Source organism: Podarcis filfolensis (assembly GCF_964270895.1).
Source record: "Podarcis filfolensis genome assembly, chromosome: 10".
In the NCBI taxonomy this organism is placed as follows: Eukaryota; Metazoa; Chordata; class Lepidosauria; order Squamata; family Lacertidae; genus Podarcis; species Podarcis filfolensis.
The window spans coordinates 36,451,827-36,477,204 of record NC_139612.1 but is presented as its reverse complement, the minus strand read 5'-3'; the positions used below and the strand labels follow the sequence as shown (position 1 = coordinate 36,477,204).

The 25,378-nt window shown below is 39.4% G+C and overlaps 1 protein-coding gene across 1 annotated transcript in view; it reads right to left on the bottom strand.

Annotated features, from left to right (window-relative positions):
- TMTC2 (transmembrane O-mannosyltransferase targeting cadherins 2) overlaps nucleotides 1-25,378 on the bottom strand; it is a 192,264-nt gene that overhangs the window by 9,674 nt on the left and 157,212 nt on the right. The window contains exons 9-11 of the mRNA XM_083573344.1: nucleotides 22,274-22,355; nucleotides 15,314-15,428; nucleotides 12,782-12,845 (exon numbers count right to left, since the gene is read on the bottom strand). Of these exons, the coding sequence (XP_083429470.1) occupies nucleotides 12,782-12,845; nucleotides 15,314-15,428; nucleotides 22,274-22,355 (261 nt within the window). The remainder of the gene's footprint in view (nucleotides 1-12,781; nucleotides 12,846-15,313; nucleotides 15,429-22,273; nucleotides 22,356-25,378) is intronic.

Genomic DNA, 25,378 nt, shown 5'->3' with positions numbered 1-25,378 from the left:
GGTCCAGACATTCAGTCATTTGTTATTTCCTGACAGGGGAGGCCATGCACAAGAAAAAATGCACTGGGTGGCTAATGTTTTGTCCAAGGTCCATTCATGGTACCTGAGGTTTGAGCGAACCTGAGCTTGAGCAAAGATTCAGCCAGTATGGAAGCAGGATCTGCAGCAGATATGTTGTGATACTGGAGGGGTGCTTAAAGCTAAGAGACTGCTCATCAGCAGGAGCTGGGATGAGAACTCAGATGCAAACTGGGCCTCAGACATAAATTCAGAGACACCAAATTAGGGATACCTAAAGGAGACCTAGAGACCCGGGTGGCGCTGGGGTCTAAACCACTGAGTCTCTTGGGCTTGCCAATCAGGTCGGCAGTTCGAATCCCTGTGATGGGGTGAGCTCTCGTTGTTCGGTCCCAAGCTCCTACCAACCTAGCAGTTCAAAAGCATGCAATGCAAGTAGATAAATAGGTACCGATCCGACGGGAAGGTAAACGGCATTTCCGTGCGCTGCTCTGGTTTTGCCAGAAGCGGGTTAGTCATGCTGGCCACATGAGCTGGAAAAACTGTCTGCGTAAGCAGACAAACACCGGCTCCCTCGGCTTGTAAAGCGAGATGAGCGCCGCAACCCGAGTCGTTCGCGACTGGACTTAATTGTCAGGGGTCCCTTTATCTTTAAAGGAGACCTATGGGGAGCTGCTATCCAACCTTTATAGCTAGCCCCTCCTCTACCTGTGTGACCTGAGGAATTATAAGGTAGATTTGGTCCCAACCTTGGCTTTTCCGTGTTTCTGAGGATTGCCGTTCCTGAACAGACCCCTGGCAACAAGATGTGAATCTCATGAGTATTCAGCATCATTTGGAATGGCTGGGGAGAGATGATCCAGCATAACCTTGATGTCCATTTTTCATGGATGCACCTTATGCCTTGGAATCCATGAGTTTAAATATAGATTTAATTTAAGAACTAGTTAAGGGGACTCACTGATGTACTTTACTGAAGCGAAAAATCTTCAGGACACAGAAACGACTTTAATATTTGAATAGTGAAAGTTCACTTCAAAAAACATGAAATGCAGAGCTTTTGAATACGAAAGAATGAAAAATAACATATTGTTGTTAAATTGTGTGTGTGCATGTGCTTGTAGGTATGCCTTGGTGGGTGGGATGGCCATTGAAAGTCAGATTTCTCACCCTGACCAGGAATGAATGGAGGGAGGGAGGGAGGGAGGGATTTCTGCATTCCTGTGCAGAATATGTGATTAAAATATGCTGGCAAGACATCCAACTTCCTCTTTCTGCCCTTCCCCATTTCTAACAAGTTTCTCTCTGGTAAACAAAATACCCTTGTTTGCTGGGTTTTAGTGAAAAAAATAAAAAATAAAATAGAGGTCAAATCTCCTGCCTCTCCAAAACTGATTGAAGTGTCATTAGTTCACATCAGGCATGCTCAGTCAGGTGGTTTTCTTTTCTTTTTAAAGAACAAACAGTTGCAAGGCCTTTGCAGCTGAATGAGATTTAATGCTCTGAAAAGCACGCTTCCCAAATATTTTAGCCGTGTCATTAGACAGCTCCCTCTTCTAAATATAAAGAGCAACTGATCTCCATTTGGAGGTTTGAGCTTGCTAATTGAAAACATGCACAGTGGCTTGATAAAGCGCAATGAAGTAATAAAAGGAGAAAATGAAAAAGATTTATCTGCAGGCAGCATCACCGAGCATGAAAGCTCCTCATGGTGGCCCTGCTTCATCTTGCCGATGACCAAGTTATAATGTGCTGTCAGGCCTTTTAATCCTCCTGTGGTGACGGCAAGAATTTTCACTTGAACTTTTATTACTGATGTCACTGTCATGCTGCAGTGTGCTATTTTCCAAAGCAATCAAAATGTCAACAGCTTCTTTTTATTGCTAAAGAGAACTGTGCACAGCTGAATCATTTCGGATGTGGCATTTATTTTTTGACAAACCCCAAAGTGTTACCTTCAGAGTTAGACTGGGACAAAGAGGCTGCCCTTGAGGTTATTGGGGATGCTACTTTAGAAAGAAGGTGCCGATCCCCAACAAGCAACTACAACACACAAATCCTGACCAGGCAAGCTGTCTGCAAACAGACGCCGGCTCCCCTAGCCTGAAATGCCTGAGCACCATAGACAAGTTTGACTGGACTTAACCGTCCACGGGTCCTTTACCTTCACCTTTACCTGCCTCTGGGTGGGAATCTGAATTTTAAACAACAGGAAAGCACAGAAAGAAATGCTCTGTACATGATGGAACTGTTTGTAACTATCTTTACTTCTGGACCATCTCCTTTCAACAGATAATGGATAGTTGACATACAACCCTAACAGGGAGAAGCATCTTGGAACTGGTTTAGTCTACTTTACTTTTTCAAGTTACCATATCCAAAGAGAACAGTTTCTTAGCACCATGAAATGAACGTCATGCTGTTTGGGTTCTGATCCTCCAAACTTTTCTTCCAACTTGGATTTTCTTCCAACTTTATATTTTTTAATTTTTTAAATTGCTTTTGTTGGGGCGACTGTTGTTCAAATATACTCAACTGGTGAAAGCTATTTGCCATTTACATTTGTACAAATTTCTTATGTAATGGATTATATACTGGCAAAGTATGAATACAAAACTTTAAACTACTAAGTATTACATGGCAGCCTAGGAATCCCCAGGGAACATTTACAGTAAAAGTAAGCCTACAGTTTTTGCAATAGCTATGCACCGAGAGCTCTGATACACAGTTAAATATGCTCTCCACAATTATTCATTCAAGCCATATGGAAACCAAGCTGCATATTTAAAAATATTATTTCATTAGTATAATAAAACTTACCAAACACTGATAAAAGCTATAATTTTTTTTAAATACTGCAGCTTTTTTTTTTTTAATGCTGCAGCTATAATTTTTTTTTTTAAGTAAAACTCTAACGTATGTGTTACGGACCTCACAAAGTGCTTATAATTAAACTCCTCTGGCTTTCTAAACCAAATACTTTCAGGATTATACAGCCCATAATTATTGCATGCAATTGTCAAACCATTTGGCGTTAAATGCAAGCATATTCAAATCACTGAATTTTTGTTTATAGGTCTCAAGCTGTGCTTTCATTCCTAAAACCTGCAATTCAATCATTTTCACATCTAGCAATTTGTTGGATTTATCAGACAGTAGCTTTTTTTCTCCTACTAGCAGTTGGGAGTTCTATCAAATGAAAGATGTGATTCAGATCAATGGCAGCCTTGCAACTTCTGCAATATCTGACATTCGATGCCATAAGCTGTAATAGCTTGGCAAAACAAATACCAGAGGTACAACGGAATGGTCTGCAAGCTAGTATGATCAGAGACACACTGATCCAGGGAAGTACATGAACTGCAAGATCATTTCTATTTGTAATATGGAGTCCTGTACTCTCACTTACACAAAGAATTTCAAGTTGTTATCATACTTCTGATGTTTTGAATATGGTTCAAATTAAAATAAGCCACCGAGAAAGGAGTTAGGTTTATGAATTATTATTGTTCTTGTTATTTATTAATTTATGTACCACTTATAGGCCAAAATGGCTTCTACACAGTTTACAGCTTTAAAATCAATTATTCAAGCCGTACGTAATTAAATTCCACAATTACAACTCCATAAGCACATTAAAGTATGCTTAGTTAAAACAGACAAGCCCATTAAAAAAAGTGACAATGAAAATGTTTTTTTTTTAAAAGTAACATTCTAAGATCAAATGCAACCTGCCAATAATCAAGAATTTCCACAAATCCTGCGAGTACAACTAGCAGTCTAGTCCATGGGTAGGCAAACTAGGGCCTGGGGGCCAGATCCGGCCCAACTGCCTTCTAAATCTGGCCTGCAGACAGTCCGGGAATCAGCATGTTTTTACATGAGTAGAATGTGTCCTTTAATTTAAAATGCATCTCTGTGTTATTTGTGGGGCCTGCCTGGTGTTTTTACATGAGCAGAATGTGTGCTTTTATTTAAAATACATCTCTGCATTATTTGTGGGGATAGGAATTCGTTCCAAAAAAAATTAGTCCAGCCCCCCACAAGGTTTGAGGGACAGTGGACCGGCCCCCTGCTGAAAAAGTTTGCTGACCCCTGGTCTTGTCCATCAAAACCGTTTCTGTCAATGAACATGATAGCTTCATTGCAAGATTCCTCTCCAAGCTCTACTTTCATTGATATGTTCTCATACTCACTTGAGGCTATGAGGAGAAAATAGCTAAATACGCACACAGGAACAGATGAAGCTGCCTTGTGCTACGCCAAACCATTGACCCATCTAGTTCAGTACTGTGGCTCTCCAGGGTTTCAGGTAAGGAGCCTCTCCTAGTCATATCTGGAGATGTTGAGGCTCACACCTGTGACCTGCATGCAGAGCTGATACTCTGCTACTAAGCTACAGCCCAAATCTTTGTAACATGCTAATGGCCAAAAACGTCAGAGGCATTGGCCCAATGGTGCTCTAACATTCACAGCACTCAAATTTCCACCTGACAGTTCCCACCTTTCGCTTGTGTCTGGTGAGCAAATCTCTGTTTTTGTCACTCGCCGTAGAAGAGTAAAAAAATCTGGTGTGAGAAAATGCTCTCTGTGTTCTCCAACCAGGGCATTGAGCAGTGCTCTCCAGAGTGCTGCTGACCACTTTAAGCAATGTGACTCCACGGCAGGAAAACTTGGGCAGAGATGATTAATTGAGAGCTGACAGTACATGACAGGTGCATCTTTTGTGATTCAGGAAAAGCTTTGTGAAGAAAGGCATCAGGATTGGGAAAGGGACAGGGACCTTACACGGAATCACAATGATTGTCAACATGAATATTCAAGAACTCCATGAATGGACCACTGTTTGCATTTCCAAATGCAAACAACAAAACAGAACATGGCAGTGATATTTATCAAATGAAACAGTTAGTAGTAATGTGACACCTGAGGTTACAGCCTTTAAACAGACCCCAAAGACTTCTCCCGCCCCTTCCCCCAACCCCATCCTTTTTACTTATTTTACTGCTGGTCCCCAACACATAAAATTTTATCTGATGCTGCTTTTATTATGTTATCTGTTCCATTGTTTTTACTATTTTTATCATAAGATGCCTTGGGAGAACTTAGTATAAAGGGCAGGGAAGAAATAAAAAGAAACTGAAACAAACCAAAACATGCATATACATCAGTTCACTTTCTGTCTTTTTAAAATTTAGGCCAATGAAGCTAGAAACGGCCCTAGGTTTTGATTTAAGTTAAGCAGCAACCTTGATCTTCGTACTCTCTGTCCATTAAGATAAAGTCTATTGTAGTTATTTCAACAGAAAAGTACTATTAGCTTAAGGTTACCAGACGCCCCCGGGTTTACATATCAGTCCCCTTACAAAATCAACTGAAGTTGAAAAGTGTCCCTGGATTCATTGGAAAAAAATCTGGTAACCTTATATTAGCTTCATCTTGCCCTGATAAAGAATGTACAATAATTCCATGAATCTGACAAAAATGGGAAGATTTTGAGGTTAGGTTTTTTTAAATAAGAAGAAGAAGAAGTCAATTTGCAAGATAAATTTGAGCCCCAGGGCAAGGCAAGCATAGAGAGTTAACCCAATAATTCCCAACCAAACAGACTAGTAAAATACACACTCCCATACAGTATGCAACAAGCCATAAAAGCAGAAGCTATGAAAAAAGTTAATTTATTGTAATTTACTGTTTTTTTAAAAAAATGCAAAGTAGTTGTGAAATATTAAATACAAAAGGCAGGTGGGATAGCTCAGTCAGTAGAGCATGAGACTCATCATCTCAGGGTCGTGGGTTTGAGCCCCACACTGGGAAAAAAGATTCCTGCATCGCAGGGGGGTTGTGACTAGATGACCCACACGCTCCCTTCCAACTCTACAATTCTATGGTCCTATGATATCAACTATGCTCCAGCTCTAAACAGTGTTCTTCAGATACACCAGAGGTGCTGGCCAGCAACCAAGCCTTCAAAACATAAAGGTGAGAAGGACTGAAGAGCTACTGAACAGGATAATTTCCAACCATAACACTGGAACATTTCAATGCTATTTAAAGGATGTGTATTTTGTATGCAATTCCAGTACACACAGGTGGAGCTGAGCTCCTGGTCAGCAGCTTTTGAACTAGCTGCTAATTTCTTTTCCATGTAATAAGATCACATAGAGAGACTCATAGTATCTGCATGTGGTTTTCCAATTAAATTTTTCAATCGTGGCCTGTTTTTCATGTGCCCTTGCTCTGTTTAATGTAGTAATTATTTTTTAATTTGGCCAGTTGCCTAATGCCAGAGCAGCGGGGTCCATTATGAAAAATAGCGACATACAGCAAAAACAAAACAAACTTAACTGTTTCAGTTCTGAAGACGTTTACACCAGTAAGGGGGGGGGGGAGCAGATGTGTAGCACTCTACTGTAAGGAAAAGGTATTGGGGAAACGAAAAGTGGAATGTGGACTTAAATATATGACTAGGATAGCCACATTTCTTGGGACCAAAACAGCAAATGAAGAAGTAAATTGTTTCTAGGCTGTACCCCTCTTATAGAATTAAAAGGTACTCCCAGGGTCATCTATCCCAACCCTCTGAAATGATGGGGTCATTGCAGAATGGTGGGTGGACGCAGTGGCGTAGCGTGGGGGGTGCAGGGGGTGCCGGCCACACCGGGCGCAACATCTGGGGGTTAGGGTTAGGGGGCGCAAATCCACGGGTTAGGGGGCGCAAATCCATGGGTTAGGGGGTGCAAATCCATGGGTTAGGGGGCGTAAATTACTTGCCTTGCCCCGGGTGCTGACAACCCACGCTACGCCACTGGGTGGACGTTTACACAACTGAGTAATACCACCTACAGTATGAGACTATACAGGCAAGATTTGTTCATGACAACTAGGCCTTAGAGGGGGTGGTTCAGGATGCCCTTTGAAATCAGACTGTTGTAAATAGAATATTTATGTATTTAGAAGACCTCTGTACCACTGTTTAGAGCAATCACCTCACAAAATGGTATCTAGTCCATAAAAAGTCATCAAAACATTTAATATGACAAGAAAAACCCATTACATTTTAACAACAACAACAACAGACTAAAACCAACCCTAAACAATAGTCTCCGCTATCCTGCATAGCCAGTGTGGTGGTTTTTGAGTGCCAGACTGGGCCCCAAGGGCCCAGGGTTCAAATATGAACTCATCTATTAAACTCAATGGGTGACTTTAGGCCAGTCACAGCCACACAGCTTAACCTACCCAATGGGGTTGTTGTAGGACTTAAATGAGGAAGGGGTGAATCATGTTTACCACCCTGAACTCTTTGAAGAACAAGATGGGATATAAATTCAATAAACAAACAAACAAACAAACTCCATCAGATACTACTACACTAAGCATTTGTCTCTTACCAAAAACATTGGTTTATTTATTAAATTTCTATGCCACCCTTCATTCTAGGGTCACAGAGCGGTTTACAATATAAAAACACAAAAAATACATATACTATAATTTAGAAGAAAGGGTTTAGAATATTATCACAAAAGCACACTAATGAACGAGCTGTTAGATGAAGCTTTGCTTTAAAAGAAATCCCTCCGTCATCTAATCAATTAATGGGGCTGTTTTCGAAATAAGACTTAAAATACTCTGCAAGGGGTGAAAATCTTACTGGATTCTTTTTAGCAGTAATTCAAATAGATGGTTTTATTTCTGAAATGCTGATGTACTGCTGTGACCTCTATATTTCGCTGCACTTTATTTTGATTGACACTGAGGGGTACATTCAAAAGGCACAGACCACAGCTCTGGAGAGAAAATTATGTGGGCATAATTATTATAGGATTATGAGTAATTGGTGAGAAATAAAAAGCACAGGCATGTGCCCAATTCAGTCTACACTTCCTATTCAAGCATGACTACATAGCCATCACATTTTAAAAGTTATGACCAATCATCCCCTTAGCCTAATGACTACTCATAACTTTGTATGTGTATTATCTCATAACTTTCAAATGTATTATCAAATAAGGTGCAAAACAAGGCAAGAGGAACTCTGCTATCTGAGGTGAAAAGTTTATCTAGTCTAGAATCCTGCTTCCTAGAGAGCCAACCATGAATAACTAAGAAATCTGGAAGAGGTCCTGCAAAGCAAAAGCCTTCTCCTGCTGTTGCACCCCAGCACCTTGAACTCATAGAATCACAGAATTGTAGAGTTGGAAGGGGTCACAAGGGTCATCTAGTCCAACCCCTTGCAATGCAGGAATATTCTGCCCAATGCAGGCTCGAACCCACAACCTTCCGATTAAGTTTCATGCTCTACCAACTGAGTTATTGGTCGTTGGCATATTGCCTAGGAGATCCACACAGCTATCATGATGAACAGTCACTGACTGATCACACCAAGAAAACGAAGGCAACATACATAATTATTTCAGCACTAACTATGAAGTGGATTCAGCTGAAAGGCAAGGGCTGCTGGCTCACGGTCACCAATAAGCTTCACAGCTGAGTGGAGATCTGAACCTGGGTCTCCCTAGTCCAGATTCTGATATGCTAACAGTTACACACACTGGACACTCTTTTAAAATGGTTGGAGTAAATTTGGCATGATCAATATTTCTCCTCAAAGCACCCTCCCATGACGAGGGCTGCTTGATACAGGCTGGAGAAAAGCACTGCGGACTTTTAATTAGTTGGACGCGTAATGAAATAGAAAGTGCCATCAGTTATGAAGACAGCACATGATAATCATTATTAGGAGGCACCGCAATCCGTTTCTTGTTAAAGGGTTATTAGCATAGCATAGTTTGCTGGTAATAGAAACCAGAAAGCTAGGCAAAAAGTTGCTGGGAAATTCCATGCATGGCAGAGACCTTTTATTCTTTCGTAAGACTTCCTTTGTGCAAGACAGCTTGACTGCTTTACTTGCTAGACCTTTGAACAAAAAAAACACATTTCAAGGTGCTCAAGATATACTGGCCATTTACATACATGGAACCCTCAAGCTGTAATTACTTTCCATCTCCCAATAAAGCTATACAGTGTAGGCTGCATTTGTTTTGCCCAAAGCTAATCCCAAGCCTCTCATTCGGGTGGGTGGGTGCACACTTGTGTGTGTTGCTACAGTAAGATATTCAATCAAAGCTTTTTGAAGTGGTAGAGTGGAAACAGCTGCATCTGACAAGGTGTGAAGGCATAAGTTTATAGCTGTCAAAAGTTGAAGTTTGTAAGCTGGACTGATATGAGACCAGGAGGTTGATAGCTTGTAGGCTGTGGCATCTTCATAAGGAATGCACTAAGGTTGTGGGCTAAAAACTCTATGATCTAGTAAGCTTTTATTTGATATTCTAGAGGCCAGACTTCAAAGCGCCTTGTTAAGAGCAGATGTGTGGGTAGCTTCAGTAACCTTCTTTTGAAGGTATTTTTTTAGTTCATACATAAAAAACCAAGACATTGAATGTTGCATCTTTAGAGAACTACTGCTCCATCCAACAAAGACATAGGGTTCACTTTGAAGATGCGAGTTAGAGAATCACAGAGTTGGAAGGGATCACAAAGGTCATCTAGTCCAACTGCCTGCAATGCAGGAATCTTTTACCCAACGCGGGGCTTCAACCCATGAGCCTGAGATTAAGAGTGTCATGCTCTAGCAACTGAGCTATTTGTGTTTTTGAAAAGGTCATTAGAATGAAGGAAGTTAGATTTTTACAAACTAGCCTAATATATGCTTTTAAAGTAACTAATCCTGGTTTCTAAACATACAAAAAGAATTACCAGTAAGGTCTTGTCCCTGAGATGAATACATTGAGGAACACTACAAATTGTGGTGACCAAACAACCCAGATAAACTTTCTTTGAAGAGGCATTTCTATCAATCATAGAGAAATAATACTTTGCAACAGACTACATGTTCTGATAATGCCGCTAAAGGTTCATATGGCCACAAATTTTCTGAGGATGAGCAGAATTTCTATGTTTTGCTCTGTAAAGCTTTGGTGAAGACTGGAATCAATACATTCTGATCTGCAAAAATGTCCTCATCCATTCATTCGGGGGGGGGGGCGTGTTTCAGAAACCCTTTCTGCCCAGACACTGAGGTCCAGCTCCGAGAGCCTTCTGGTAGTTCCCTCGCTGCGAGAAGCCAAGTTACAGGGAACCAGGCAGAGGGCCTTCTTGGTAGTGGCACCCGCCCCGTGGAACGCCCTCCCACCAGATGTCAAAGAGAAAAATAACTACAACACTTTTAGAAGACATCTGAAGGCAGCCCTGTTTAGGGAAGCTTTTAATGTTTAATAGGTTATTGTATTTTAGTGTTTTGTTGGAAGCCACCCAGAGTGGCTGGGGAAATCCAGCCAGATGGGTGGGGTATAAATAATAAATTATTATTATTGTTGTTGTTGTTATTATTATTATTATTATTATTATTGTTGTTGTTGTTGTTGTTGTTGTTGTTGTTTCCTATAGGTACATAGAAGCCAGCAAGTAGGAAGAATCTGAAATAGATGCCAATTTGCAGGTGATTTAATACATTATGCAGGGACAGATCTGGGTTAAGTATTGAGTGTAAACTGAACAGAAAGATGTTGCTGCCTAGTATACCTGTATTATACATGTGCTTGCAAAAATGTATTGCATTCACACTGTAAATTGTGCTGTGTACTCTTGGACTTAACTGTACACCTAAAAATATAATATATGAGTGACCTTAAGTCACCTGTAGTCTTTAACACTTGCGACTAACCTATGCACACTTCCAACAATTTATTGTATTACTGTAATAAATGAGTTGGGAACAAAAGGCACTTCCTTTCTTCCCTTCCACATCTCAATTTAGCCAGAAGGAATCAGTTTCACTGACAAAAGCTCTGGGCAGAACATCTGAAGCGTGGCATTATAAACCAGTAATATCCTATTATTAGAGTGCCTATTTCTGACATCTAACACCAAGTATCCTTTCTTCCCGCTCTGTAAAGCTTTGTAGCATTTTATGGCAACTATTTAGGTCAAAACAAGTTAGTTGAATAGGATCAATCATTCCGTCTATTTCTGATGTTCAAGCCAAGAGTGCTGTGGCAAAAATGGGATGACATACAAGGAAGACAAATGATCAGGCTTGGGGGAACCCTAAGATTTCCAGAAGTACTAAAAAAAAGTAAAATATGTGGGAGGGGGGACGTCCCCTCGCACCAAAACACCTCAGGTAGTACTGAGCACGCTGAATGGCTACAGAATGAACAATTTTTCAGCAGGGAGTCGGGGCAATGGATGGAGAGGCAGGAAACCTCAATAACAGCATCCCACAATGCTATATTAAACAATGATGCCTAAAACTTAATCCAGGAATGAAGCACTTCTTCAATAACAAATACATTTTTTAAAAGACATTTTTTCCTTTTCTTTTTAGAAGTGTTTCTAAACATTATATGTTACTTACAAAAAAACAACAGGAAAAGCAATTCATACACATGAAGCATGAATTCCACCTTCAACATGAATTCTATAGTCAAGCTTCCTCACGCAGATTGGAACTGCCCTGCATTTCCCTTAAATGTGTGGTATTAAAACCCTGGCAAAAGGTACATTAGCACAGTGTAAAATAATGATTAATTGAACAACCTGTAGCTATCCACAGAGTCATGCCCACTCAAGTAAAACTGGACTGAGAGAATATGGTGAAATGGAAGAGGTTGTTCCACCCCTAGCAAACAGGGTGAGGGGTGAACTGTTTTTCAATTTGTTTCCATTTTTTCATAGTATCATAGATCTCATAGTTCATTCACCTGAATCACATGTTCAGAAACATTTCTGTTTCTATTAATCTGAATTGCATTCATTCACTAGTTAGTTTTTTCCATTGGTTTCCAGTGAAAACACCAAAGTTACAGGCAGCAGAATAGAAGGCCCAGGCAATCCTCTGAAACTATGTCAATAATAACACCCCCTATACAAGACATGTTAAATTTCAAATAGATGGGGCAAAGGGAGCCTCTTATATAAGCAATTATATAAAAACTGATCCTATAATCTACCCATTAATTTCAGCTAGAGATAGCTGAATTTCTTCTGCCTGTGACTTCTATATTTTTGATCCTATTGCCTACTTTCAAACATACTAGTACCCACTCCCTCACCAGCACATCAGAATTGCCACATTTCAATTATGTATGAAAAAGGATCCTCATGTTATCTATAACCTTAAAAAGAAGCAAACAATCTTTTTTCTATCTAAAATAAATAGTGCTTTCCACTATGTTAATTTCACTGCTTTCCCTTTCACCCTTCCCTGTGACCTCTCTATGAACTGTAGATAGCGCTGCAGTTTATTTTTTCAGTGCAAAATAATGCCTCTGGTGTAAAGCAATTTAATAAAATTAACAAATTTTCAATCCATTTCCTTTCATTTTCCCTCCAAAAACTAATGAATACATTGGCGTTCATGCATGTTGTTTTTCATTTGTTTTCAGCAACTACCTATGCTTTTTAAGATTCAAATCTAGGCCAAGAAGCTGAATTTAAAACATACAAATAGTAAGCGGAAAATTGAGCATTTCTAAACACTACATCAAGAGTCCTGTCTGCAGCAATTGATTTGACAAATGTCAACGGTTTCATCAGAATATTAATAATGAATAAATTATCTCTTAAATTATCCTTTGCAACATAGGCTTAGAGATCAAACAGTCACAAAATTAAATTCTCCTCAGGATAGCACGTTTTCTTGCACTACTATAAGCATAGCAGGCTTGAACTGTGCATCCCTCTCTAAGGAAGTACTTACATGAGGTCTCAGCTCAGCTGCCATTTTATAATACTTCTCAGCTGCTTCATTGAGGCTAGCTTGTCTATTGGAACAGAAGGGGAGACAATTAAAGTTCAGTTGAAACTACATTGGGAACCTACAATTCTTCAGAGGGGATATAAAAAATAATTTATTTTTACAATTAATCAACAATAATGATATTATTTAAAAAAATAGGCAGTAATAACTGCTGCAAACATTTAATGCAGATCCATGGTTTACATCTCTACACCTTAGATAGATATATAGATAGATAGATAGATATAGATAGATAGATAGATAGATGATAGATAGATGATAGATAGATATAACTTTACATAGTTTTCAAACAAGCTGAAATTGCTTTGTGATTTAACTATTTACTAAATAGATTTTCAAGCAGAGCAAACCATATTCTGGTTGGCGAGTAGCCAGGTGGAGCAACAGATTAATCGTGGCATCACAAGGCTTGCTGGAAGGCACGTGAGTAGAACTTGGGGGGGGGGGGGGAATCTGCTGCACTGGGCCATTCTGAGAAGGCTGTATCAGCTTTGGATACAGCAGTTCCACAATTGGTTCTGCTCCACCCAGCCCTCACAATGCCCCGTTTCAGGATCCTACACTTGCTAGCTTCGCAAACCAGCTTGTGGTTTCAGCTTGTGGATAACTCGGATAAGACACAGCTCTGTCTTATCCCAACCCCTTTCCAGCAGCATGTATCAGGGGTTAGGTTTGCTCTGTAAGGAGATTTGGCTATTTACTACTGCCCACTAGTTGGCTTGAGTGGTCTCAATGATTGGAAACTGTTTAAAGGTAAATTCACCTATTTAAAAAGTACCGGTAACTTCTTTCTCAGAGACAAATTACAGAACTGGTGCATAGTTTAACAAGAGAATTGATTTCCAAAACTTGGTAACTGATAACTAAGAGAAAACAGGACAACAAACTGATTGCTCAAAAGTTAATAATAAAAAAGACCCACCGTCAGGGAAGCAGGTTTGGAAGATACCATTTTCCTCAGGCATAGTATGCTGAAAAAAGGGACAGCATTTGATTCCCCACCCCCTTTGTGGTACATTTGTTTACCATTTACACAAATGGAATTTAAGAGACACCTGCAACAAAATGAATGTTAAGCTTCTTGCTAAAACTATTTTAGCAATGCAAACAAACCACACAAGCTTGAAGGAAAGTAAAAGAAGCCAGCTGAGCATTAGAGCAAAGCTTCCTGAATTAGTCCCATGGGTAATTCCTACCAATCAGGTAGATTGTACAGATTGTACAGTAGATTGTACAGACAATGTTTCTGGCTCAGTAAACCATAGTTTATGAAGTATTGGATCAGTGTGGTCCTCATTTCCCTTAACCCAGGATGTGTCTGCTCTTGCTACATTAAAACTCTGTTCCTCCTTAGGTCCAAGATGAAGAACTGTGGTTTAATATCAATTTACAAACCAGGATCTGAAACCACAGGTTATTAACCAGGATCTGAAACCAGTATCAAACTGCCATTTCATCACACTTCCTCATTTCAGAAAGAATGATAAACTGTGGTTTAATGTAATCTAAGATTTGAGCAATAAAGCCAGTACGCAAGCAGAAGAGACAAAGGGAGGAATGAAGGCAGATTCATGGCCCCAGTACTTCTTCCCAGTTTGGCAGAATCTCCTTGCTTGATAAAGGATAAATGCACTTGCCCTTAAGCAGAGGGTATGACTTTGGCTGGCACTGGGACATTCCAGCTATGTTATCATGTTAATGAAATGTAATCATGGATGCAGCAGCAAGATTAAAAAGCAAGATAAATTAGTGGTGAATGAAAGAAATGAAACCCAAGAGACCTGTGATCTGCTCTTCACTTTATTTGAGAGCTATCTGTGTAGAATAGACCAGACAGATCTTCTATAGGGTGAAAGGTAGCTTCTTTTAAGTATGTGTGAAAGCTCTGGAGACCTCAGAATAAGGACTTTGGCAGCAATGGCAAAGAACATCACTTTCTGAGTCACTGGGTCAAACCTAAGGCAGGCAGAGTTATTATCCTTTTTTCTGCTGTGCCTCGCTCATATAATGGCCAAAGACAGTACTGCTGATGCAGGGGATCTGAGGAAGCAATATGCACCTGAGGAGCTCTATGCCTGGTTCACCTGTCTAAGGAACTTGTCACTCAAGTAGTCCAGACACTGCCATAAATCATTCTCTGCCTGCTCCAGAACATAACCACTGTCCTGTCTTCAGCCATTTTGCTAATTTCTGGTCCCTTCAGTCTTGATCTATGCTTGGATTTTAGCATTTGACTCTGACCCCACCAGGTCTTGATGCTAATACACTAATACAGTAAGACAATATCTAATTTAGAGAATAAAGAAGGGAAATCATCTTCACATGGAAATTAATTGTCTTGAATGCATGTATTTCATGTTGTCATTTGTTCAAAACGTGTTATCAAGGACAGAATTTTATATAATGAAAGTACAGATTTCAAAACCTAAAAATGAAAGGATGACAAAAAGTAAGAGACAAATACAAACAAACCTGAGCATGTGAGCTGCATTGAAGACAACATCAAACTCTGTGTTATCCAATTCAGCTGCTTTCTTTGCCATCTCTGCTGCTTCTATCAGGCGAGAATCTTCTAAGAGAAACTGGCCTGAAATATATGTAGCACTGATATGAGCTCAAAAGGGAAGGCACACACTTAAGTATGGGAAACAAAGTTAGAAAGGACTGTTCTTTTACATATTACATTATGACCCTGAGTTACCTTGTCATATTAACTTCAGATGAACTATTACAGAATAATTTGCCAAATATTTATTTACATTTGTATTCCAACCTTTTCTCCAAGGAACTGAAGGGGACATACTTCGTCCTCACCAAAATCAGAGACAGAATGTTATGGTGGAATGGGAGTGAACCAAGGTATTCCTTGGTCTAAATCCAAGCCTCTTACCATTTCATCACACCAAAAATACTGCAGCATGGTACCATGAAAAACCTATTAAGTGATCCAGAAGCATTAAAATGAGAATCAGCATCTATGTCCATATTAGGTGATGATTTGGTAAGATGACTTACCACCAACAGTCTCAGACCCATCATTAGACTAAACTTTCCTGAAACTGATCTAGAAATCCACTTCCTCTAGAAATGGCAAAGGTTGTGAGGTAAACATCTCTTATCAATCATAGATAGATAGATAGATAGATAGATAGATAGATAGATAGATATGGATATCAGCTGATAATTCCCTAAACTGATTAGATTGAGAGTACATCTTAAATAGTTGCTTTTGCACTCTTTCTGCAAAGATGGAAACTTGCCCTCAGCATTTACAATCAGCTTGTGTAGTTGGGGACCTAAATCAGTTTAGTCTTGGAGTGATGCAATATACCAAGAAGAACATAAATAAAATGCATGCGGTAAATTGTATCTCTACAATAGAGGTGGGTATTCTCAGGATCAGGGGCCAAATGCAGCCCTCTGGGATCTCCCTAGACCATTCCCTCCCCAGGCTCACACTTTGCACCAATCCTGTTCCACATCCAGTTGTGTTCAACTAAGTAATACTCAGAGTAGATCCACTTAAATCAATGGACAAGTCAGTTATCAACTGATTTCAACAGGTCCACTCGAGTCTTATTTAATCTAACGAAAGCCTATGTATTTCTCAATGTATCATTTGTGTGGATTGCCTAGATCAGCTGTGGACTACACCAGCTTTTAAGAATGATAGAGGCTACAACAATCCCATGCACGAAACATTCAAAGATTACTACAGAAAAATAAAAAACAGTTTTAACTTTTTAAAATGGTAACAATGTACTTTTAGAGGCTAGCCAATGATTCTCCCCAATTATTATTATTCATTCAAAGTGTTGTACTTTAAAGCATAAAAAAATCTGCTGCCAAAAATACTTTTAGCACTCCAGGATCTTTGTGATCCAGTCCTACTTACAACAATAGACTGATACATGTAATTTATTAAGTGCATGCTATGTTAACCAGACTGAACCAAGAACTAAAATTAGAAACATTAACCAACAAAAACTCTGCAGGTTCAGCTACAGAGAATAGCACACTACATGATCAATTGTTCATTACATCAAGTGAGTGCATAATTACAGTAATTTAATGTGAATAATCAATTTTATTATAACACAGAATCATTAAGTGATTTACAATTATTAGGAAAATGTATTATTCAACGGAAATTAACTTCAAATCTCAGTGGTTATTAATAAAAGGGGTGCTATTTAGCAGAACATCTCTGTTGTTTCGTAGCTATTATAATATAAATCAAGCCTTTTTTCTATCTGTGTCAGTGGGGTTTTGGAAACCCTCCTCATTTTTCAGCTTTATCCTTCCGTGCATTTAAGTACCTCACAGGCAAATCATTCTTTCATGAACCATAGACAGTTGCCAGGTATTCTAAATAAAACCATTATTTTAACTATTATGTTTCCAAAAAGAAATAATCTTATAGAAGGGGAGGTCTGGTCAGGGATGGTAGGAGTTGTCCAACAAAACTAAGGGGCCCTATGCTGGCTACTCTCATGCAGGAGGTGTCAACTGTCAACCCTGAAAGAATCCTCTGTACATTATTTTAGAGTATCAAGGGACTCATACATATTTGGCAAGGAGACCCCGAGGAGTCTAGAGTGGCACACACACCGTAAAGAGGCCAAATCAAGTGACTGCACAACTACAGCAACCTAACTTGAATAACCAAGAAAAGGTGACAACCCCAAACCACTTGAGGATCAGGATGAATATCTCTGATCCAGAAAATGCTCTGTATACATGGGTCACTGCACAGGGCAATTTTTCTTTGGGAAATCCTTTTCAGTTAAGAGTACTTGATTATTTCCTGAAGCCTTGAAGGGGTTTACTTGATGTTTAAGTGTTGCTATTCTTTCCTGGACCTGGAGCATGCACCGTGTCAACACCTAAAATACCACCACCATGTGTTTGCTACACAACCCTTTAACGTTTGAGTAGGAAATTGGAAAACACTGAAGGAATTAAGGAGTTATTCCTGAAAGACTTACATTTTTTTTTTAATAGGGAAGATTCCTAAATAAATGGGGAAGGAGTCATGTCTAGATACTGCAGAAATATATATGTTGATACAGATATTGCCTGTTCTAGCAAAAAGTGTGAAATCAACTGCCAATGGATGTCTATGACATGATGGTTTAGTGGGATTATAGAGACCTTCCCCGCACCCCCATATAGAAATCTAAGCATGTGACTCCAAATTACAATTAAAAATGTGTGTTTAATTACTGAGCAACCCTTTGAAAATTTCATCCAACAACAAACTAGTGAATAATTATGGATTTATTTCCATGGTACAGAACAAAAGACCATAAGCATCTTATTTTCTGTCATTTTGATGTTTTACTTATTCAACCCTTCTCTATTAAGCTGTATTAATCACAATTTAGAATATAAGACAAAATTCATATTCCTATACAGTGGTACCTCGGTTTTCATACGTAATTCGTTCCGGAAGACCGTTCAAGTTCTGAAACGTAAGAAAACTGAAAACTCAATAGCCGACAGCTAGGCCTCAGGATCTTGCACTCAGTGGAAGCTGCCTGGCATGTTCAACTTCCGAGGCATGTTTGAAAACTGAAGCATTTACGGCAATTGAAAACCGAAATGTTTGTCAACGGAGACATTTGAAAACCGAGGTACCACTGTACATCCTATATACTATAGGGAAAATCCAGTGTTGTGGGAGCAGACTTCCACTTACACAACAGGATTTCCCCCTCTTCTCTTCCTTCTTGTGGTTTTCCAGCCTTCCAGAATAGATTGTGGGTGCACACAGGGGACTGTAAGGAGGGGCAGAGAAAGCTCTAGTTCTATTATGTGAGTGGAATTCTGTTCTGCTTGCACATGAACGTCAGTGGATTTCACTCTATTTCAATTTACATAAAACCTATATGGTGTTACAAAGGAAACATAAAAATGTATAGAGGGCAAGCAGATGAATATCATCAGAAGAAACTCTTAGTACTTCAGAAATAAAATACATAATACATAGAGTATGACTAGATTCCAAGTCACAAGTGACCATTTATTCCTTTTGACTCCTTGGTGAGCAGCACTAGAGATGTTTCCACCAGTTTTATAATCCCTATGTGTGCCAAGAGGTTCTACTTTGAGATTTACATTGGTAATGTGGATATATTTTCCTGTGGTTTGGAGTCAAACTATTCATGCTGCTTGATAGGTGATTTAAAATAAGAGCAGCAAAAAAAGGGAGACAAAAGGATGCTTAAGTGTTGGTTAAAGCTATACATTTGATTGGAAACCTTACAAAACACCGCTTAAAGAAACAGCATATAGTCAATCGAAGTGTGGCATCTTGGGGGGTTTTTTGGTCACTCCGTTCATCATCTTCAAAACTACTTATTTATTCAATTTTCAATGTACTTTCATAACATTGTTCTCTCCAAAACTTTCAAAACTCTATCTTCCACCAGGTCAAATAGTGTCAATTTTTGTGCTGCTTCAGTCCACTCATTCTTGGGTTGCCAAATGGCTGTATCCTTGGTCACATACTTTTAAAGGAAGGGTCATAGGGTCATCTCCAGGTAGGGCTGGAAAAGACACTGGCTTGAAACTGCTGGAAGCTGCTGCCATTCAGTGTGGGACCAGGTATAGCCAAGAAGGTACCTTGCAGATGTTGTGGACTACAACCCCCTTCACCCAGCCCAACATGACAAATGGTTAGGAATCGTGCAAATTGTAGTTCCCAATTTTTGGAGTGCACCATGTTGGCTACTGCTGCTGCAGATGATACAGAGTTATTGACTAGTGGTCTGATTTAGTAGAGAAGCAGCTTCCTATCTTCTTACTTTATAGAATTTCTGGGGACTGACTTAAATACAAAAAATTATCTGTAGGTGAATCATGCAAGATTCCTCCCATACTTGACTTTCTGTGTTCTGTATCTCAGGTAGGTAGATATGTAGTAATGGATATCTATTTTAAAGCAGTAGCATCCTACTGAAAAGGGAGTCCTGACTTCACACAACTGTTACACTACTACGTTTTATAGCAGCAGTAGAGGACTGGTGGCCCATTGGATGTTGTAGCCCAACACCTCCCATTCATTCCAGCCGGCATAACTCAGGGTCTGAGATGACAGGAATTCTAGAACATCCCTGCAATTCCACCAGATGTTGTAGTCCAACACTTCCCATCCATCCCAGTTAGCATGGCAAATATTGGACTGCAACTCCCATCATCCCTCACCACAGGTCATGTTGGCTGGGTGGATGGGAAGTGTTTAGACTACAATTTCTGGAGGACCACAGGGCTGTTCTGAGTGATGACACCATACAAGTATTCTCTCCTGAATTTTAGTTTAACTAAATTTATATGCCATTTAGTACACCTGGAAGCCAATAAAAATGCAAAGATAAAAAAAAGTGACAGAAAAGTCATTAAACCAATACATACAGTGGGGGGGGGAGTATTTGATCCCCTGCTAAATTTGCCTGTTTGCCCCCTGACGAAGAAATGACCAGTCCATAATTTTAATGGCAGGTTTGTTGTAGCTGTGAGAGGCAGAATAACAACAGGAAAAAACCCAGAAACCCAGAAGACAAAAGTCAGAGATTGATGTGCATTATAAGGAGTGAAATAAGTTATTTGATCCCTTTGCAAAAGATGACTTAGTACTGGTGGCAAAACCCTTGCTGGCAATTACACAGGCCAGACGTTTCTTGTAGGTGGCCACCAGGTTTGCACACATCTCAGGAGGTATTTTGTCCCACTCCTCTTTGCAGATCCTCTCCAAGTCAGTAAGATTTCCAGGCTGATTTCCGGGGGGTTTCCTGTTGTTATTTTGTCTCGCACAGCTACAATAAACCTACCATTAAAATGATGGACTGGTCATTTCTTCGTCAGAGGGCAAATGGGCAAATTTAGCAGGGGATCAAATACTTTCCCCCCCTCACTGTACGTGCTAAAGGCCCTCACCCCCTTTCGCCAAATCACCCAAGAACATAAACTATCCAACCACATCAAACAGCCACCAAATGCCAGATAATTATTGCTAATTAAATGCCTTTTGGTAGGGAGCATATTTGCCTGAAACTGAAAAGATGACAAAGTCAGTGCCAGGCAATCTTCCCTGGGAGACCATTTCACAGGCAGGGGACTGCCACACACACAAAAAAAGAGCTTCCTTATGCTGACCAAAAAGCACATTTCCTATAGATGAGGTGATCCAGAAATGGAAATTTGTGGGTATGTATTGTTAAGATTCACTAGTTCTCTTGTACTTCATGGATGCAGCTAAAAGCTGAATCAAGCCTCACAAGTTATAAATCTTAGACCAAAATGAGATAAGATAAAATAACCAACTTTTGCTTTGTACTGTTTCCATTTGCGTACCATGCCTGCTGTTCATTTAATTGTGCCAGTTGGAATGAGAAGGTAAATTAAAATAACTAAACAAAAACACATCCTGCAGCGGCTGTTGTTGCTCATTATCAATTCAACTTACTCAGTTTCCTTGCAGTTTTACAATTCCAGGTTTCATGATCAGTGAATTTATCTTCATCAAATTAGAAACAGTATAAAAAGCTAACCGCGATGTATCTTTGACTTCTATAAAATACATTCTAAATCCAAATTAGCAATGTACTGCATGCTCATTATATATCTTTGGTCTTAACTAAAACAGTTTTTTAAAAGGGAGAGTTGCGGACCAACAGTGTGATTTTTCTGTGCAAACTGAACATTTCTGTACATGCATAAGAAGCTGCTGGAAGGTGGGTGCATGTGTAAAGGAGCCCAGCTCCCTCTCCTTCACAACCCAACAACCCAGCTCTGTGTCTATGATTTCGCATCTGTTCATAAAACCTTTAAGTGCAGTTGCTGGCTGCATTTCTGGTACTATGCACATGGAATCCCACAACTCAATCCAGATCTGCCCTCTCTCCTCCACACAGGTGGTCAACACTGTCAAAGCTGAAAGCACAAAGCAACTGCTTGATGGCGGGAGGGGGCCTCTGTGAACTGTGCATTGGGGCAAGTCTAATCTTGTAAGACAGAAGGAGGTTAGATTTAAAATTTTCAAATTCCTGGAGTAGAATCCTGGTTGTCCTGTACTGATGTTCACTATTGGATAATACTGATTTGCCCACCCAATATCAAGAAGGGCCTGATGCCATTATTTCAATGATAACAAAGAAGTCTATTAATCTTTCAACACTTAATAACTATTAATCTTCCTCGCATGCCAACTGAGACGACCAGGAATTTTGAAGTGAGCTTCATCTTCGTATCATGTAATACACAAAGGAAAGGGGACTTTCTATTTTGACTGTGATTTACACATCAGAAGGATAAATCATTTTAACTGGCATGATTATTATTTTTCCTTTACTGCAATGTCCTGCCAGTAGCAGTTTTAAAATCCTTGAGTGCGACAGTAATGTGAGGAAACACTATCTATTGAAAACTTACCATAATGCATATAACAGTTTCCCTTGGTGGGATCCAGCTGAATTGCCTTTAAGAAATACTTTTCTGCTTCACTCTTGCGGCCCTTAAGGAGAAGAGAAGAAAACATACACAGATGGATCATCTGGACACTGTGTCATTGCAACTTTGCCATGCTTTAAAACTACAATATGAATAGGCAAGATAAGGATCTACAAATAGGGGAAAAAATAGAATGATCTTGATTTCATTTAATGATAGCTTAGACCTCCATGAATATGAAGTTCACTCCATTTCTCTTCTGTTAAGATTCATAAATGCATATATATATATTCTCCAAACATCCATGCCATGGTGTTGGTTCTTTGCTAATGCAAAGTTTGTGTCCAGGGCAGGTCCAAATTGAGATGGTTCACTTCACTGCCTTCGATCTTTTGAAGAGATGCATAGCAAACTGTTCTTCCATCACACACTCTTTTGGTGTCTCTTCCTAGGGACTGTAAACCCTGAGATTAAGGAGATAAACTGTCTCCATCCCTATACGCCAACATTCCTGTTTCTAGGGGTTGCCTGTGGGAGTTTCCATGCCGTCTGGCAAGTTCAGCTCAGCTTACTGCTGTCTGCATCTGGGAAGGCATGGGAGGGTGAGGTGAATTTTCCTCAACAAGGACTCCTCCGTGTCCCAGAGGTAAGACCCTGGTAACATGCAATCATGTAGAAAGTTTTCTGCAGAAAGTTAGGTGCTTTCTCATGGGACACCCATGAGGTGAGAGCTTGAAGTTAACTTCAGTCTTACACTGGTGCCACATATTTTATTGTTAACCTTGTGAGTTGAACAGGAGAGGTAAAATCATGAACAAAGGAATAAAAGGTTCTTTCAAAGTACAGCTAAAAGAGAAAATATGCAATGGTCTGCCCCACATAGACCAGGAGTTCCTTGTAGCAACAGTCATCTCATTCCAAGTGGAGTCCCAGACCTCCAAAGGACTGCTGACCAAATCTGCATTAAAAACAGCCAACCATTACCCCCAGCGTCAGAAATCTACCTGGATTCATCTGTATTTTAAACAATGCCCTGAGGGAGGAATACAATAATGAGTAAGAAAGAAGAATTGGTGCCTCCTGGCACAACTGTAAGGCAAATATGGATTATAGGAGAAATGCAACATATTAAAAATCACAACAGGGCATTAAAGCTATTATCCTCCTTTGGCAAAACATTTAAAGTAACAAAGCATTCATCTGCAGGTCTCCCAAATAACAGGGTGAAACTGGAACACATTGCTAATGCTGACTGAATTAACATTTACATCTCTTGTGTCATTGCCCTGAAACAAGCAAATACTATTAGTCTTAGCTGGATAATTATAATGTCTCACTGCATACTCATATTTCTATTCCTAAGAAAAAAGAAACAATTCTCTGGATCCCCCGCCTTTTTTTGTTAAGCTTCAGCCTACAGAATTATCTCCATGAAACCAAAAGGAATGCCAGATAGTTTCCCCATTCATTCAGTTCTTCATAAAATGTCACAATAATACTATGGTTAGCTTCCTGAAATTACCACTAAATTCAGTTTGAACGCACTGGTGGGCTGCAATGCGAGGGGACTAGAATTCAAGATGGCACCAAGTATAAGAAATGGGTGTTTTCTGAATAGCTGAAATAAAAATAAAAAGAAAATCATTAGCAGAAAATGTTTTCAGATTTCTTTGCTTAGCCCTAGGTGGAGTAACTGAAAATGACTAATTTAATCACCCTGACTATATCTAAATTTTGTTAAATAATTACCAGAGACCTTGCATACTCTCTTCTCCAACTCTTAAAAAACAAGAACATCATTAACCATGTATTTTTCAAGTTTCCTCCATGCCTCTTCTTTCCTGTCAAACAGTGTAACATCTATCATTTGACAGAATCAGGCTATTTTACTACTAATTGGCAGCATTTATCAAACTTTCATCTTGTCAGGCAAAAATTTTATTATTTTTTTAGTCTAATGACGTGAATGTTCCTTTTCTTAATACGATTTACTAGGAGCGCACATAAAGCTAAATAAGAGCACACATATGCTGCGGCAGTTAGACATGCACTCTGAAGTTTATAGCTCCGACATTGCAGGAATTTAACCCAAGGAAGGATTAGAACTTTGGAAAATGACAGACAGAGGAATCTTTTCTCATTTTAAGGCAAAAACCTGATGTGACTGTTAAAATGGCTTAAGTAATTTACACCATATTCTATTGCCTGCAAATTCTCCCCTTCCCCTTAATGTGTGCTGAACGACTATTAGTATTTTTTGTTATTCATAAATGGAATGATTTCTGAATATTAGGGTACTATGAAACGTCATTCTCCCACAAATCACTAACTTCCTCTTGACACAAAATAGACACAAGCACAAATATACCATTTATCATCTAAATGCCTCCAGTAAATGAACAATTGGGTAGGCTATGGACTAGTTTACACACAGCGTGGGAATGTATGTTTCCCTATATATGGTTGGTTGATTTTGGAGTAGGTCATTTTTAAAAAATATTTGGGCCGGAGCCATTTAGTACCTACACCTTTGTAAATAAAGCAAATAATACACTTATAGGCTTCAGTCTTTGAATCGCCTTCATGCAAAGGAAACTAAACCCTGTATGATTGCTCCTGAAACTATTCACCATTCAGGGTAGCTGGCGAGAGCATAACAATATCCTAGTGGCCTTAGGCTAATCCAGTAAGCAATGCTAGATATATACCACTGAGGATTCTGATTGAAAACATTTTTGAAATAATAGAACCCAGGGAATAATTGAAAGGAAGGAAATCCAATTATTCAATAAAATGTGACATTTTATTCAAATAGACTGACATTATTCTTTGATTAAGAAGCTATAAAATTTGCATGCAAGGAAGGAAGAAATCTTCATCAACATCTCTCTCTATTACTGGACATTTTGGTTTCCCCATTAATACCGGTATCTTCTGACAGCTGGTAGAATGTTCTGCAACCAGGTAAGGCAGCTGGCACACTTTAAGCTACTGGAGAATTTAAAATTCTAAGAAGCTAATAGGAGGGAGATTAATGCAGTCAAGCAGTTCTGAATAATGCACTTGTAGAGAATCATATTCACTGCC